Here is an 18,673-nt window from a genome sequence, read left to right as displayed (position 1 = left end):
CCATCCTCAGGTTGTATGGGCAGATGGGGAGTTACAGAAACGTCTGGAGGAGCAGATGGGCATTAGTGTTGATGGCGGGCATCAAGATAGCTCCTGATCTAAGTCTACATGTTCCATTTGAGGGTGGTGATATCATGCCTTCCGTTCCCCGCTCAGCCCCCTGGATGTTTGCCATAGCCCAACAGTGGTGGCATTCAGGGCTCTGTGAGCCACCTCAGTCTCAGGACTGCATGGAAAGGGACCATGGCCCCCATGTCCCAAGGCTGTGTGGGAATTGGATCATGTCTCTACTTGCTTGAGGAGGTGACCATATATGTGTCCCATCCCCAGAAAGGTCCCCACTTCTCCCACCTTCACATAATGCCCTCCCTCACTGCATATACTTCTTTTTCGGGACAAGAGGAAGTTCTGGATCACAATCCACAAAACCAGATGGGAATGAGCAGAAATATTTCTCATTCTTTCATGAATGTCAATTTTTAATCTGGTCACCCTACCACATGATCTTAGGGCCCAGCACACAAATTATTGAGCCTTCCCCAAAATTCAAAAAAGTACGGAGAAACATATTTCCCGTATTTTACAGAGGAACAGTCTAAGTCTCTGAAAATCGTCTTCTCATTTCTTGTTAGGTTTATTTTTACTCCCTTTATGGTGTTATTTGCAATTGTTATTATATTATTTTTATCACATTTTAAATTAATTATTGCTGGTTTATAAGAAAACTACTGATTTATTTTTGGTTGATTGTATATCCAACCATTTTGGATTCTCACTTTCCCCCTAATATTTCTAATAATTGATTCTCACATTTTATAAATATATGCTTATATTTACAAATGACAGAAATTTTGCCTGTCCCTCATGATATTTATATTTCTTATATAGCATTCTTATCTTTTTATAGGGGCCAGGAGACCCTATATATTGTTGAAGACACTCAGTGATAAATGTTATCTTTAGGGGCGCATTGAATGTATAATGAGAACATTTCCAGTATTTCAGCATGGAGTTGCTTGTTTTAGGTTTCTGATGCCTTTTATCACGGCAAAGTTCCCTCTTTTTCATAGTTTGCTGAGATTCATTTTCATCATGAATGTGTACTGAGCTTTATCGGATGATTTCTTTGGCATTTCCTTTAAGCTGTTAACATCAAAAGGGTGTCAAGTGTGAGTTGAGTCATTTCTTGTTCCTGGGTACTGGCATCTAGAGCCCACAGGTGAGAGTAAAAGGGTCATCTTTTAATGAGTCCAGGGGGTTCCAGGGACCCCACCATGGAACCTGCAAGGTGAGGGCCATTCAACGTGAGTGGTTTAGTAATTCGCATTCTGTTGGTCAGTATAAGGAAGACTAAAGAGGCGAAAGCAAGCTGACCTTCCATGGGTGACATGTGTACTCTCACAATGGAATTTATCCCTTCCTCTCCTCTCCCTGTGGCATGGGGGAGGGGACTGTCCTATCCTCCTCCTAATCTTTGCAAATAGGGATGCCCGAATTACTTTGCCTTCCTTCCCTCATTAAGTCACCTAAGGCAGGAATCTCCTGTTCTAAAATTGCTGAAGAGCTGAACCAGCAGAGGGCCTGATCTTGCTGAGGCATGGGGAGATGAAGAAGGGGGAGAATAGAACTGTTAGCAGGTGTGTTCTGGGGCAATGTGGATTTCCACCACTTGGATGGAATTTCCCAGGGGCTGCCAATGTCGATGTCATGGAAGCTAGCCAGAGTTTAAGCCCTACTCATGAGCAGATTGCTTCTTGGAACACAGGGACTTGAAGAGCAAGAGACTATGAAGTGAAATGTTCACTGATGTCATGTTGAGGGTAGGGAGCAGGCAGCTGGAGGCTTTTACAGAGCCCCTTATCTGAAGGACCAGCTCCTGGGAGGAGCTGTCATTTATAATCAGTCATACCGAGGGACCCAACAACCGGTTAGGATGGGCTGAGAAGCAGCAGTGTTCCCACTGATATATGGTGCCTCCTGTGAGCAGGTATTGCCACCCTGGGCACCATCACTCTCTCTACCAACCACACATGCAAAAAAAAAAATAAGAGAGGAGGCACTGTCCACCCTTCACTTCAAGAAGCCACTACTCTATGGCCAGGGTGGTGATGAATCAGAGATAAAACAGATTTTAGTGACAAAACTAAGGGACAATAATCATTTGGACTATATTTTAACTCAACCCTAGAAAGTTTGTATTCCAAGGGAAGAATAGGTATGAAGAATTTTGAGAGCATGTATTAGTTTCGAGAAAAGGGTGAGCTTCAAGCCTCAAGATTGTACATATCTGCATTAAGATTCTTAAACTTGTTATATATTAAATTAGTGAGTTAACTGGACTATGTTTTGATGTTGAACCATCTTTGCATTCCTGGGATACCCTACTTGGTCTAATGGCTGATACTCTCATCACACTTACCACGTGCCAGGTATTATACTTCCATTAACTCATATAATCCTCATTAACCCTCTTATGTAGACGTTATTATTATGCCCGATTTACAGATAAGAATATTGAGGCACGTAGCGATTAAAGTGATTTTCCAAAGATCATGCAGCCAGTTCATGGCAGAAGTGGGCTATGAATACAGGAAGTCAGATTCCAGGGACCGTGCTATTAACCATGGATGCATGGCTGGACTTTAATAGCTCTTTTTTTACTTCAAGCTTTCAGGGGAGTTCCTGTTCGCTCCACATCATTTCATTATTCTGATATTAGTGGCTACTGGGGACATATTCTTCCCACATTTAAAGCTGCTGCTCCCTTAGTGTCCGCTCACGGTCACATGGCCAAGCCAAATATCAAAGGGCTTGGGGTGTTTACTCCACATACTCCAGTGGGAGGCATTGCAAAGTACCATGGCAAAGGGCATGGATATATATTTCTACGAAAAGAAAATGTGCAAATCAGGAGAGTAATTCAAACCACCAGGGTTATGTTTGCCAAATTTGTTTATTTTTGCAAAGAACGAGCGTTTCTGAAATTTTATTAATAGCTCTATAGTTATTTCCTTATTCTAGTTTGAGTTTCACTGTTTAATTTTTATTTATTCCTTATTTATTTATTATTCCTTCTTTATTCCTTATTTATACTGTCTTTTTTAAAATTAAATTTATTTATTTATTTTTGGCTGTGTTTGGTCTTCGTTGCTTTGAGCGGGCTTTCTCTAGTTGCGGCGAGTGGGGGCTACTCTTCCTTGTGGTGCGCAGGTTTCTCATCGTCGTGGCTTCTCTTGTTGCAGAGCACAGGCTCTAGGCACACGGGATTCAGTAGCTGTGGTGCGCGGGCTTCAGTACTTGTGGCTCATGGGCTCTACAGCGCAGGTAGTTGTGGTGCACGGGCTTAGTTGTTCTGCTGCATGTGGGATCTTCCTGGGCCAGGGATCGAACCCCCGTCCCCTGCATTGGCAGGCAGATTCTTAACCACTGAGCCACCAGGGAAGCCCTATACTGTCTTTTTAAAAGTATCAATTTATCTGTTGTCTAGAGTTGACAGCATTCCGAGGCCTAGTTTTGAGTCTTGTGTCAGTCAGATTTCACTCTACTTATTTTTTACTGTGTTCAGTAGTTTTCATAAGGTGAATTCAAATTTACCTGATCTCCATCTGAGAAAATCCTGAGGTGCCTGGGTTAAGGGTAAGGTCCTCCATTGCTTTTACGTCCCCATGCTACACTAGATTGTGATGAGCTGGGACACTTGAAAAACAATTTTTCATCTTGGCATGAAGGGAAATTTTTCATAATAATAATAATAGCAAAATAATACTAATAAGCATAAATTCAAACCCCAGATCTATGACAGGACAGACTCAATGGATATGCATCCTCGAGGGGGGCCTTTTTCCCACCAGGGTCAAGTATTTCTTATTGTCCCTTTGCTCGCAGTGCATATCCCTCCCTCCTCCCGTTCTATCCTCTCCCCTCCTTCTAAAGCCATCTTTCCTCTAAGTCTGTAGGACATATAGGGTCCTGGTTGTATGTAAATCTCTCAGCTTCAGATTTCCACCTTTCTGGGGAGTCTGCTCATTTGCCGTAGGGTTTGAGAGTTCTTTGTCCTCTGAGCCTATGCGCCCTTCGGAGTTGTGTCAATGGCATCAGGAAACACAGCCCCTGAGGGGGGTCTTCTTTACAATGGGCCCCTCTCAGTGCCTGGCAGCCTCCTTGATAAATCACAGGAACCTGGGAGGCTTGCTGAACAGGGCACAGTGACTTGAGTACACAAGGGCCGATGACTCCTGAGGGACCAAAGCACCAATCACAAGGCAGAGTCTACCCCTCCTCCACCACAGGGAAAAAGCAAACCTCTAGAGTTGTTTGGTGAGACTAAGTGTTTCAAAGAGTGGGTGTAAGTCTGGGGGAAGGCAGGAATCAAAAGTTATATCAGTGACTTGAAAAAGGCCACTTGATCAGGCTCTGGAGATAAGAACCAGACACTCCTGGAAACCCAGGCGTGGAGGAGCCGCAGACTGATCTGGTGTCTGCCCTGCTCAGGGTCTCTGCTTCCCTTCTTACTCTCTCAGTGGATCCTCCCCACGTGCCCAGCCCTGAGTTACACCCTGGAGACAAGGAGGGGAATCAAATGCAGCTCCTGCCCTAGAAAAGTATTAAAAGCACTGGGAGAGTGGGCACAGATGTTAGCTCTAGCTGGAGGCAAGTCAAGAGGGCCACTTTGAGGACACGATGCCGGAGGATTCCTTTGTTCCACAAACGTTTGAGCGTTGATTCCGTTTCCAGGCCCTCTTAGAGGTGGGGAAGCAAGATGCCTGTTTTCATGAAGTTCCTGTTCTAAAGGAGTGGGATGGTCAATAAATATGCAACCAAAGAAATAAGACAATTTTACATAGAGAAGAATTATAAGCAGATAACTAAAACAGAGAATTATAATTTTGTGATAGAATGGTTAGGGAAAGCCCTTTCTCCAGCAATAATATTTAAGATGAAATCTGAACGACAACAAGCAATTATGCAAAGATGGAGAGAAGTGTCCTAGGCTGGAAGAGCTAGTGCAAATGCCCATGTTCAGCCTTGAATTTGAGTTGTCTACAAACACTTCCTTTCCTTGTGCCTAGCGCTGCAACGCGCCCAGACAGGGCAGCTGACGAATGTTCTGAATGACAAGGGAGGAATGAGGTGACTCAGTGTTGTAGGTGTTTAACCCCTTCCCTCCTGCTCCTAGTAAATTAAATATGAATGGAAGGGGGAACTAGGCAGAACAACTGATACACAGGTGTACGCCTGTACATGTGTGTCTGCAGGAGCACGTGTTTGGTAGGATGTCTATGCACGTCCCTTCCAGAGACAAATATTTGGAAAGAACTGTCCTCTGGGATTCTGATCTATGATCTGAGAATCTGTGATCCCAGAGGATCAGATAGCAGAGCTATAGAGACAGATGCATGGGAGGGAGCAGTGGGAGGAGTCTGGGCTGTTGCAGTAGAGAGCTGCCCAGTGCTAAGCTGGAGACCCCACCAGCAGCCCTGGAGAACTGCCCAGGATACGGCGGTTCTAAGGATGGTTGTTTATTAATCTGGGGTTGAAGGCCAGTCCAGCACTGTCCCTGGTCACCAGACTAATTGGGGCTGACATTGCTGAGGCATCTTCCAGAGGCCTAGGCAGGAGGACCAGCTTCCCTGCCATAGCCTCTGTGCTCTGAGGAGGCCCCTAGTAAGTCATTTCTGAGGACAGAAGAGGAGGCCTCGGCCCAGAGTCTGGCCACTTGGCTTGATCCTGGTGAGTTCCAGGCAGGGGCTGTGGTGGGGTTGTCAGGCCCCCTGAGGGCCTCTGTCTCTCTGACCTGGGGCCTTGTGCCCTTCCTGGATCCAGGTTACCATCTGCAAACTCAAGGTGGTCTTTTCAGCCAAACAGAAGAATGGAAGTGGGGCGTGTATGCCAGCAACATGTTTAGCTCTGGCTTTGGCCTCCCACATAATCAGGGGAGCTTAAGAGAGAGGGAAGGTGGGGAAGATGTGATCAAGAAAATTCCCTTCCGGGACTTCCCTGGCAGTCCAGTGGTTAAGAATCCGTGCTTCCACGGCAGAGGGCACGGGTTCCATCCCTGGTCAGAGAACTGGGATCCCACATGCCACACAGTGCAGCCAAAACAAAACAAACAAACAAACAAAAAACAACAAAAAAGAGAGAGAACATAAATAAATTTAAAAATTAAAAATCCTAAAAAAAAAAGAAAGAAGGGAAGAAAGAAAATTCCCTCCCAACTTCCTACTTCTCACTGAGTCCTGGAGGGAAGGAAGGGTTAAGGGAGCTGACAGGCCAGGGTGGCCAAGGACAGATGCAGTAGTTATGCAGCAAAGGCAGGGACGTTGGAATTAGAGGTCAGAGAGGAGCAGGGGCATAGGCCCATGGGGGCTGGGCTGTGAGGCTTCCTGGAAGGGGACCAGCTCAAGCAAAGGCTGGATGGGAATCTGATGGCTGGATGGGGGCACAGAGCCGGAGAAGCGTCTCGGAAGCATGCAGAGGATCCTGCCAGGAGGAGTATGAGCTGACCCTGCTGGGCCCAGGGTGAACAGAAATTTTAGGAGCCTGGGTTCTGGCTGGAAAAATGGCCTCTCAGTGGAAAATCTCAAACCAAGGGAAGGAGGTAAATCTAAGTGGCAACTGGCCAGGATCAATGACCAAAGAATGTTCCATTCTCAGGGTCAGAATAAGTTTCCATACCTCAGGGTACTCTGGGTCCCGAGTCCCAGCAAGTGCCTGTCACAAAGTAGAGACTTTATTAAACAGGATGATTGACAGGTTGTTGGGGAAACAGCTGTGATTCTGGGGGTGGTTGGGGCCCTGTGGTGTAAAACAGATTTTTATGTGACATGAGACAACGGATGTTGTAAAACAGGTCCCGCCAAGCAATGGGTCACATGCTATAGTTTGAGTCTACCTTTAGCGTCCATAGGAAGGAGAAGAAGAGGAAAATTTAGGCTACTTAGGCTCTCAAGAAAGGGAGTTGAGAAGAGAGCAGCCAAAGGTCATGCAAGAAATGAACTCTCTTTGCTGGGCCATCGGGAACAGGGCTTGTGTGTCATTTGTAGACCCTGTGGGCTTTCGTGCTTAGGGCTGCCTAACCAACGAAGCCTTGGGCCCGCAGGGCATGAGAGCCCCAGGGAAAGTGGGCCCCTGTGATATTACTCTTGCATCTATATTTGTTTTAGCGCTGATCTAACTCTAAGACATTTTGCTTGCGCTAGTAGTAGTTTTCCTAGTAGCCTGGGAGTAACTCAGGGCCAAGAGTTGTGATATCCCCCTCTGTGTCAGCTGCCCTGAGCACAGGGTCCAACACATCAGAGATGGTAGCAAATCAAATGAGATGGAATTATTTTCTTTGACTTTCTCCACTCTAAGGTAAGGACCATGTTCCCGTTTTTGTCACTTCCTGTCCTCCTTCTGTGTGTGGCGACAGCATCCTGCTCAGAAACAAAAGCCTGTGAGGACGCCCAGAAGACCTGTCCAGTGGTGACCTGTGGCATCCCGGTCACCAACGGCACCCCAGGCAGAGATGGGCGAGATGGACCCAAGGGAGAAAAGGGAGAACCAGGTATAGGACAGGCCGCTCTGACTTCTTAAATCTTTTACCCCAACGGGAGAGTGTTCTCTATAAGGGATCTAGCACAGAGACATGAGGAGGCTCACCTTTCATTATGGTAGGTGATGATTCACTCAGAAAAATTCCTGTAAAAGGGCATTCTCTCCAAAATAAAGACGCTTCTCTGACTCTCCAGGATCCCTCATTGCCACCCAGGAATTGGTGATGTGTGGTTGTCCTTAGAGAAGGGGTGTCTTTTCTGCTCAGGGAGCTGGCCCTTAGGACAGGCCATCCCCTGAGACGCAGGAGGATCTTTCTTCTTTGGATCACTACTAGCTGAGTGGTGGTTTCTTGGGGTCAATCAAATATTGAGCTTTTGGAGAAAGAGAATGAGCGACAGACACTGGGTCACATTTCCTTCCTCTTCCAACAGGGCCAGGGCTCAGAGGCTTGCAGGGCCCTCCAGGGAAAATGGGGCCTCAAGGAAATATAGGGAATCCTGGGCTTCCAGGACAAAAGGGCCACAAAGGAGATCGTGGAGACAGTTCGGGTAAGGAGCTCACCCCAGCAAGTGATGTGGGCTGAGGGGACCCAGGACCTGGGAACTCCAGGGCCAGGTGGGAGGTGCCCCGTCTCCTGCTGCCCCACTGGAAGATGCTCAGCTCTGCTTCCTGACCCAGCGCCCTCATTCCTCTCAGTTCCTTGGGGCCCAAGGGGATTCCCACTGGTGCCCGGGTATAGACTTCCGAACCCTGCCTGCCTCACCCTCAGCACATCTCTGTAGGACATGTGCCCTGGCCCTTCTTCAGCTGCAACAGTCCAGCATGTGGTTCCAGGCTGCAAGGGAGGAAACTGGTCCTCTCTGCTGTTGGATTATGTCTGTTGTCACAAGAGTGGCATGAAAAGGGTTGGCCTCATAGGACCCCTGGATAATGGGGGACATCACAGCAACTTAGTTCAGAGTAAAATAAATTCAGTAACAACAAAACCAAAAGGATGACCTCTTACTTATGTTTGTCCACTGGCCTATCAGAATAATAAACGTATTAAACAGTTTGCCTAGAATAGGAAATGAAAATATGATTAAGAAAAATTTTCAAAAAGGAGAAAAATTAGCTGGGCCTTTTCTTATAAATAATTATAATATTGCAATATTTAAGCAGTATATGAAGAAAAGGATCCAGAGCTATAGTTTATGGTATTATTATTTCCAGAGTTATAGTTTACAATAGTTACTAAGTAGATCTGAGAAGGCAGGAATACAGTTTTTTTCCCTTTTGCTTCTTTTTGTTTTCTTATTTTTCTGGAATACGAATACTTTTCAGTAAGCTAATTTTTTTTTTTTCAAAATACTCTGCTCTCCAATTGAGGGTCTTCTTCTAAATAAATATCCTCTCCCTATTGCTTTATAGTTGCCGAGGCTAAGCTGGCTGACTTAGAGGGACAGATAAGGAGCCTGAAATCACAACTGGATTACGTCAAAAAGTGTAAGCTTTTTTTCTGTCCCCAATGTGTTCTTGACTCTAACTTTTTTCTCCAGAGTGCTCTAGGTTTTGGGGGGACGGTGGAAAAGAACTTACACTTATGACAACTTATTATATACTAGGTTGGAATTTTCTCATAATTTGGTTTTATTCAATCGTCTTGCCATCCCTATTTGTGGGCATTACACCCATTTTATGTACAGGTGAGATAAAAATAGGTCCAGGAAGTATAGATAATTCATTCAACAGCATACAGTTAGGAAGTGGGAAGGAGGATGGCGTGGAGGTCTGCTGACTCTGGAATCTTTGCTCCTTCCTTAGCACCCACGGGCCTCAGATGGTGGTCCATGCCTCTTTCTCATCCTGGTGCCCATGTCTGGCAGTGGGGCTCAAGCATGTTTCCCTAGGTCCACCTGTACTGGGACAGTTTTTAACAGATATTTGTCCTAAGGATGGGATATGTCAGGAGAGCCCCGGCTTGCTGCCAGGGACTTGCCTTCCACCTTCTTAATAGGATCTCACCAGAGGTGGTAGAGAATGGGGCTCAACCCCAGACTCCTAAGTTCCCAGAGAAGGGCTTTTTCATCTGCTGTCCCAGGCTGGGCTTGAAGCCAAGTCAACCTCACCTACATTTTGTGATTTCAGTGCAAAGCTTCTCCTTGGGTAAAAAGTCTGGAAAGATGCTCTATGTGACCAATGGTGAAAAGATGCCTTTTTCCAAAGTGAAGGCTCTGTGTGCTGAGCTTGGGGCCACCGTGGCCACCCCCAAGAATGCTGAGGAGAACAAAGCCATCCAGGACATGGCCCCTGACATTGCTTTCCTGGGCATCACAGATGAGGTGACCGAAGGCCAGTTTATGTACGTAACAGGAGGGAGGATGGGCTACAGCAACTGGAAGAAGAATGAGCCTAACAACCAGGGCTCAGGGGAGGACTGTGTCCTCCTGCTAAGAGATGGGCTCTGGAATGACATCTCCTGCTCCTCCTCCTTCTTGGCCATCTGTGAATTCCCAGCCTGAAGAGGCAGGTTCCTCCGACCCCTCCTTGGCTCCCTGCTGAGGTCCCTGCTGCTCTGAAAGAGAATTCAGTGCCAGTTTCCCCATGTCCAGTGTTGATTCATTCCTTCATGGGGATGGGAGAAAAGCAAGGGGACATATTTGACTGTGGGGGGATGAAGTGAAAAGAGACTGACAGTGGGGCATGAGGGTTTCTGGTCCAGTCCAGTCCATGGCAAAGGACACCTTCTGTCCTGCCAAAGAGCACAGCATTGGGTCAGAGTCAATCTCAGAAAAAGCACATTCAAACCCTCTCCTTTTTTAGTGAGGACACTGCAGCCCAGCAGATGGATCAATGGAGGTCCACATCTGTGTCCGAGCAGGCAGTGTCTCAGCTTCCAAGAGATCCAATTCCCACTTTTCCAAGTTGCCATTACCTGGTGCCAGAGTCTCCTTCCCATGGCTAGCCCAGCCCTGTCTACGACATGAGTGTTGTTTTTTAGCTGTTCATGAGCTATACACTGAAACTGTGACACTTGGCAGTGTCCTACATGGGTGACAGCGAATAGTCCTAGGAATCCCCTCACTTGCCCAAGTGGCTGTGGCCTCCCAATAGTCACTAGGGTGATCTTGAGAACAAAGGGCACCCTTCCCTTCCCGTATGCTTTTAGGAGACTCTTTTGATATTGTGGCCTATGCCAGTATCGCGGGAGGAGGCAAGTGGTCAGGCACGCTGGGTCCTTCCTTACAGGGCATCATTGGTCTTAATGCCTCCATGTTCAACATCCCCTTTCTTCTGTGACATCCTCATCCCATTATAGGTCAATGGGTCCATTATTTGTAGAGACAAGAGGGAAGATCTCCCTAAAGGTGCATTTCACACACTGGGGGGCAAATGATGCAGCACCATCCAGTCAGCAAATAAAACCTCCCCTCTGAGCAGAGTTCTGACACCATCTTGGCCCACAGTCAAGCTCATGACCATGGATGTTCTTGAGAAATCTCAGGGTGGACGGAGCTGGGATTCTATGGAGCCCAGGCAGCAAACTGTGGGAAGAGAGTGAATTCCGCTTCCAGCTGTATGCCAATCACAAAATGAGATTGAAAATATTTCATGAATGGGCTAAGGGCCAGTTTAACTTAATGAAATATCTTTGCTAAATTAGTTTTCCATTTTATTTTTCTTTGTATCCGAACTACCAGAGGGAGCGCCTCACACTTGGTAAGTGCTTGATGAGTGTTTGTTGCATGGGTGCACTAAAGAATTACCAAATGGACGAGTGGGTGGGATACTGCACATTGAATATTATAGGGTAGAGTTCTCTCTGAGGTGTGCTTCTTCTGTGAGGCTGTCGGGGTAGGGGTGGGGTGTGCTGAAGACATTGGGGCTGACAGGGGGAGGAAGACAGTACCTGTGTCCTCAGCCTCTGGCCCACTTAGACTGTCACATCACTGAATTTTCAACCTCGTGAAGCTCTTCTTCAGGCATGCACTTGGGGGCAGTGAGAAGGGTACTTTTGTGATGTACAGCAGAACAATTCACTATTTGCGCTCCAAATCCAGACTGCTTGCCAAAGGAATGGGAAACTGCCTAAAATTTAGAGGCACACATGAAACCTAGGTAACGTAGGTTATGGCAAATAGAAAAAGGAAAGACCAGAAAGTTTTTAGAAGGAAAGAAGATACCTGTAATACAACCCAGAACAAGAGAATTATCATAATCAAGCATGAAAGTTGCACCTGAATTTCCTCATTGCCAAGACAAAAATGAGAAAATGGACAGGTAACCATTATATAATTCTTTCTATTTTATGTAAGGGGGGGCGGGGACCATGTCTACCCTGAGATGATTGTCTCCTTTGTTTATACTGTGTATAAAGGTCAGTGTACAAGACGCAGTCATGTGCTTCACAGGAATTGTTTCCCAGCATGTAATGAGTGCCCCCTCAGTCAGGGAAATGCAATAAAAATCTGTGGATGAGCTCAAATTCTTCCATTTCCCTTTCAGTCTTCTCCTTCTAGTTCCTTCCATGGTGCTCCCTTCCCCCTTCATCCCTCAATCACTAGAGCCTCACATTCCTACTCTGAGAGCTTTCTATGCCACCCAAGACCTGACCCTGCTCCCCTACCCTTAAGTCATCCCCAGTGGACCTGAAGCTTTCTCCCCAGGCTCTTGGACATGTGGAGCTGGTTCTTCCCCTGATCTAGCACCTGATCGTCTTTTCAGATCTCCTCTCTCTAAATGTATCCCCTGGCCAGCATTCTTCCCTCAGTCTAGGATTGAGGCAACAACCTCCCTGTATTTACTTCCCAATTCTTATCAGCAAGCAGTGGGCAAATCAGCTCAAGAGAGGGTGGAGTTAACCTAAAAATGGATTCTCATGAGAGTCCAAGGATAGAAACTACAGTTCATCCAGGCTTCCCAAGACCTAAAACAAGAGGGAAATTATGGATTCAAGAATACGGTCCAGACCATCTCTTTCACTCTCTCAAGGGCTGAGGGCAGGCTGTTTTCCTTTACTAAGGGACATATGATGATTGACATCTCTTGCACAGGGGACCTAATGAAGCCAGGTGCTCCAAGGACAGACCTCAGGGGCCTCGGGCAGCACATTCCCCTTGGGACTTCAGGACTCTGAGCAACTTCTTGAGCCCCGTTGTTTGTTCTCGTGAAATAGGAGTCTTCGCCATGGCATGCTGGCTCCCTGGGCCTCAGTTTCCCTATCTGTAAATTGGTCAGTAATGGCTTCTCCCTTTTAAAGCTGGATGAATCAATGATCAGATGCAGACCTGCAGGGCCCTTTCAGGGGCAAAGCTGCAGGATCCGAGAACTGTCTTCCGTTTTTGTTACCTGCCAATTTTTTCCATACTCATTGTGCCCTGAACACTTATCACCAATTTCTCAGTTCCATAGAAAGTCAGTCTGAGTGAGTTAGAATGGCAAACACACCCTGCTCTTGAGATGGGGACTTTGAGTTTAAATTATGTCTATAAGTCAACAGTCTCCCATGAAGGTATATAGATACAGCCAATGTGATTCCAATTTACTTCCTGTACTAGAATGAAAATAACTACCAAAACTCGCAACATACAAGGCCCGGGCTCTGGCCTGGATTCTGGATCCTGGTATGGCAAGGCCTTGTTCCCACAGGACAGTCTTTCTTTGGAGCCTTCCAGCTCTACTGTTCTCACTTTTTAGCCATGCCCAAGCCAGAGGACAGGGGCTTGGGGTACCAGCTGAAGGCCTAGCATTCACACTCCTCAAATCCCCTTCCTGCCCAGGACCAGCCTGCCTCCCTTCTCTGGCTGTCAGAGGTGGGCGGGAACCAGGGTTCACAGTTTGCTCATTGCTGTCAAGGTTGTTTGCTCATTATTGCGTAACTGAACTATGCTTTAGAACCTGCCAGGAATCAGGGATTTTTTTTTTTTTCTTTTCTTTTCTCATTAACCAGGAAGGGATTGAACATTATCATGGAGTGTGGGCTGGAGATGCCGGGAAGTAGACTTTGAAAATTGATGTTGTCCTCCTAACCCTAAGTGGCTGGTGGGGTGCTGGGAAACGAGGAGGATCTCAGGGCTGGGCTCCACCTGGACTGGGTGCCCTTAGCCCTGGTGGCAACCTGTGCGGGGAGGAGGACAGTATCTCTAACTATGGACCCGTGGTTTGTCCAAGCAAATACAAGTGTCATGCTCAAAAGCGGTGAAATGCAAGTAACCATTTATTAGCCTAACAAACGCTTTGGGCTGGGCCAGCCGCCACCGACCCCAAATCCAGCCTGCCCTGTCCTGGCAAGCACAGCGCTTATGCCACCTCATGCAGCTCTCAGAGCAGCGACCCGCAGAACTGCCTGGAATGCTAGCCAAAGTCATAGGCTCTCAGCTCCACTCTGCACCCAGTGAATCAAAATCTCAGAAATCTGTTACGGTCGCGAGGCCCCGAGGTGACCCGGGTTTTTTGTCAGTTTGGGAAACGACTGCCCTAAGAAATATAGTCACCGTAGCTGCTTTCTGCCTCCCTCTCACTTTTGCAGGAGGGCCTAGAGCCAGGAAGCCAGGCTTCTCCTTTCCTTGTAGACCCTTCATGAGGTGAAGGGCGTCCTGCTTCCCTCTGTACACTTTTTCTTCCATTTTTGTTGAGCTATAACTGACATATAGCACTGTATAAGTCTAAGGCATACAGCCTGATGATTTGACTTACATACATCATGAAATGATTATCACAACAAATCTAGGGAACATCCATCATCGCATATAAATAGTGCTTCACTCTATACTGTCAGACCTGAAATAATCTCCTGTCAGCTGATCGATGTCACTAGTAAAAGCAGTGCTGACTGAAATCCTTCCCTATGCATTTCCAGGGTCTTCTTGTGACCCCTGGGAGTGGGTCTGGGCCTGGAACAGCCCTGGGGAGCGTCAGAGAAGGCGAGGCCCTGGGCAGGTGAGACTCTGGGTGGGGAATTGTGTGTACCTGGACTTGGGGGTATTAGCGTGTATTTTTGAGCGTGTGTGAGCATCTGTAGGAAAACCAACAGACCCAGAGCTTGAAGTTCCCAGCATCCTGTTGTTAGGGGCCTCAGCCTCTGCCCTGCCCCCAGCCTGTGTCCAAGCTGCTCTCTGCACACCCTTCACTGAGGACCATTGGCTCTGAGTGGTCCCAGGGGCTCTGGGTAAGGTGTGTGGGTGCTTCGTTATGGACTCAAGGGTCCGCAAATGGCTGTGAGTTGTGTGCTGGGACCCGCTAGGGCTCAACAGAGACCGTCTGGGTGCTAATATGATCCTCCGCCCCTGCCAGGTCTTGGATTGTATGTCACCACTACCCCCGACCCCAAAATCCTTATCTGACCACTGAATCAAGGTTGACCCAGCCCCAGTCACCATTATGATGCCCTATTTTATTTTCTTATTAGCAATTATAGTCACCTGAAATCAACTTGACCATTTACTTGTTTAAGTTATGTCAGTGTAGCAAAGTCAACGAAGAGCCAGACTGCCGGGATTCAAACCCTGGCTCTACCACATTGTAGCTGTGTGACCCTGGGCAAGTCACATACACTCTCCGTGCTTTAGTTGCCTTCTTGGTAAAATTGGAATAATAATAGTGCTCACCCCACAGGGCTTTCATGAGGGATAAATGAACCATACAAATAAGGCACTGAGGTTAGCACTGGCCTGCAGTGACTGCCATGCAGGCGTTCATTCTTGCTGCTCTTGTGATTATTAGGAAATTCGATCACTCACCTCTGCGGTCCCAGGGCCTAGAAAAGGACTGGGAGCCACACGCACAGTCAATAACTGTTGAATAAAGAAAAGAATGAACAAATGAATGACTGAATCTAAGTCCTCCCCCCAGATGAGTGTGACCCAACTCCCTTCTCTGGAGCTTGACTCAGCTCCAAGCTGGATCAATGAGAGAAGCAGCCAGATTTATTTTGGAATACGGCTGTGGGCACAGCCTCCGTTCTCGGGTTATTGGGTTCAGTGGCTTTGTACCCCGCCAGCTACAGCCTCCTGCTGCCCTCTGCTGTTGTCTCTAAGACAGGGCCAGCAAACTCAGAGATCATATGGCGAGCCAGGTGAGAGGCGGGGTCCCGTGAGCCCCTTGTCTTCGACTTCAGATGATCCTGTTTTCCTCCACTCCCTCTTTCCCCTGGTTGCTACACTCCCTTGGAATGCCTTTGCCTAAAAGTCCCTACCCTGCAGGGCCAGATGTCCTCGCCCACTGGGTGACCACACGTCTCTGGCACCCTGGACCCAGACAGCTTAAGACCATGCTCACAGTTACATCGTCATTCTAGATCAATGCACTGAGGCTATGGGCTAAATTCCAGATAAGAGAAAAAGCAGTGCCACTTTCCTCCTCCCTGACCAGGGAGCTGTAAACCCCCTGGAGCCCCAGGGCAACAGGTGTCAAATCTGACCCCAGGCCACAAAGTAAAGGTTAAGGGAGGGCTGAGGAGAGATGCCAAATTCCCTTCATCCTTGCCCTGTTTAATTATGACCAGTGCCTGAAAGGAGATGAATATATTGTTTTAAAGTTCTTTTAATCTTTCTCATGTTTGTGGTTATAGCACCTGTTTTATCTCTACTACTCTGCCTGTTGGTGTTTTGTCTTTTTGGGTTTTTTTTACATAGATTTATCAGGATATATTTTTCTAATTTGCCTTTTAAAACGTCTGATTTCTGGGTTAATTGATCATTTCTTTTATTTTTTAAATATTTCATTAATTTCACTTCTTATATTTATTTGTTTTGGCCTTTATTTTTTGTTGTTTTTAAAATTTGTTTTAAAAAGATGAACACTCAATTCAATTATTTTCAGTGCACCTTTTTATGGTTTTTTAATTTTTAATAACAAAAGTAAAGTATATTTTCCTCTGACTATAGCTTTAACTATAGCTCATAGATTTTGGGTACTTATTACTGATTAACTTGATTAATTTAATTTAATTTAATTAATTTAATTACTACTAAGATTGTGCATTTTTTCATGTTTCCATACTATTGGCCATCAGTATTTCTTCTTTTATGAATTCCCTCGTCTCATTCTTACTTATCCCATTTTTTCTACTTAGATATTAATTTTCTTATTGATTTATCTGTTATGTACTTTGCAAATAAATCAGACTTTTCTGATTTTATGTTGTGTTTTAGTTTTTGGCAGAGTCGTTTTATATATTTTTGTGTGTAGATATATCAATATTTTATTTGGATTTTCTTCTCTGATAGTCTTAGATAGCTCTTTTCCCTTCTAAGACTACATAAACCATTACTTACATTTTCTTCTGATTTTGATTTTTATATATAACTAAAAGAATCTGACTTCATTTTTCTTCCAAATGCTTAACTTTTTAATTCAGTATTACTAATTGAACAATTCATTATTCTCCTACAATTTGGGTATTCTATTTCTATTTTTATCAGGCATATATAAGATATATATGTATATATATGTATATTTGGACCCGTTTTTGGAGTCTGTGGTTTTTTACATTGTTTTATCTAGTCCTGTGTCAGTAATACACTGTTGTAACTATGTTAGCTTTCTAAAACCCTTTAAAATAAAATGACCACGTCCATTCTCCTTATGTTTTTAAATTAATGTTTATGACTGTTCTAGGATGTTTATTCTTTCATCAGAGCTTTGGAATCATTTGATGAAGTCCTCACAGCCTCAATCACTCTTTTTGGGGGGGATTGAATCTTTGGAGAATTCACATCCCTCTCAGACTCTCTGTAGCTGGGGACCAGGCATCCCAGGCTTGCACAAAACCCACCACTGGTTTTCTTCCCTTTCCTGCCCTGGTCCATCTTTCTGGTCACAGGATGCGTTTGCTTGGCCTGAAGTTGTCATCTGACATTTTGGCCCTGGCCTGGCCCCAGCCACTTACCCCTGAAATGAATGAAGTATTCAGGGGGTTAATAAATGTGCAGAAAGTCTGGCAGTGAGGTCATGGTGCTATTTCCTCATATCAAAGAGCCTGGAAGCATCTTGAAGTCACTTTCTTCAGGCCTACGAATAGACTTATAAGCAGGAATTAAGGATTTCATTCATTCAACTCTTCTACTTATTCACTTGATTCATTCTGTCTCCTTACTAAATAAATAGGAAAAGTACCATTTTGCTCAGGCAGGGCCCTCTTGAGTCCTTCTGTGGCTCCAAGTTGTTTCAGCCAGGCAGTCTGAGAGAGACTATACTGCTTAAGTAAATGGAGATCAAATATGTGAGTATTCAAAATGTATCCAGTAAGGATGGGCTACACATGCTGCAGTAACAACCCCCAAACCCCAGTCAAAATCCAAGTGGATCTGGGTGATCCCCAAGGGCAGTTGTTTTCCATCCATTTGCTCAGGTGTCCAGAATCCTGGATCGTCCAACTCAATAACCACCAACACTTCTGTGCTCACCAGGGCAGCAGAAAATTGGGCATTTCAGAAATGTGCACTTGCCCTCAACTGCTTCCATCCAGAAGGAATACATGTCACGGGTAACGCCTGCCTCCATAAGGCCTCTCTTATTGAAACAGTGAAAAACAATAAAATCTACCAAAAGGTACCAGTTATTAGCTATACAGAGGCCTAATAGTCACAGGCGATTAGATTGAACAATAATAAGTGTCTTGGTCTCTGAGTATCTTGGTGCCTTCACAAGAAGATGGCTCTCCTCTATTCTCCTGGTTAAAAAGCTCTATAATCCATCCACTCATTCCCAATCTACCCCTTGAGCACCCTCACTGCCCGTTGCTGAAGCACAATTCTACAGCTGATCTCTAATGTTAAGGAAGTGCAGGGCTGTAGCATATGTGAGGGCATGACCAGCTGTTTCCATCTGTGTATCCAGTGCCTGGATAAGTCTTTGGCATATAAATTAATATTTTATCTCTTCTGATAGGTACCTGGTATCTTTGCTCTACTATATAAAACACAAGTAACCCAAAAAGATCCAGTACACGATTAAACTTGAATTAAGGACATCTGGAAGGTAATAGTGATTGAGAATGCTCTGAATGTAAGCAACTCAAATGCCAGTGATTGATTTATTTATTTGTTTGTTTTTTAAAGTTAAGTATTTTTTAAATTAATTAATTTATATATTTTTTGGCTGCGTTGGGTCTTCGCTGCTGCACGGGGGCTTTCTCTAGTTGCGGCGAGCGGGGGCT

The 18,673-nt window shown here is 45.7% G+C and overlaps 1 protein-coding gene across 1 annotated transcript; it reads left to right on the top strand.

The window, feature by feature from the left end:
- Positions 1-5,374: 5,374 nt before the first annotated feature.
- Positions 5,375-10,456, top strand: LOC111183561 (mannose-binding protein A-like). Its single transcript, XM_089897776.1, has 4 exons — positions 5,375-7,546; positions 7,968-8,084; positions 8,947-9,021; positions 9,664-10,456. The coding sequence occupies exons 1-4, from the start codon at positions 7,363-7,365 to the stop codon at positions 10,035-10,037; spliced, it is 750 nt and encodes a 249-aa protein (XP_089753902.1). The 5' UTR covers positions 5,375-7,362; the 3' UTR covers positions 10,038-10,456.
- Positions 10,457-18,673: the final 8,217 nt, after the last annotated feature.

This window comes from Delphinapterus leucas, chromosome 16 (genome assembly GCF_059928025.1).
Source record: "Delphinapterus leucas isolate spDelLeu-1000000601 "Yukka" chromosome 16, BTC_Dleu_Yukka2, whole genome shotgun sequence".
NCBI lineage: Eukaryota > Metazoa > Chordata > Mammalia > Artiodactyla > Monodontidae > Delphinapterus > Delphinapterus leucas.
This window is presented reverse-complemented; position numbering and strand designations above follow the sequence as displayed.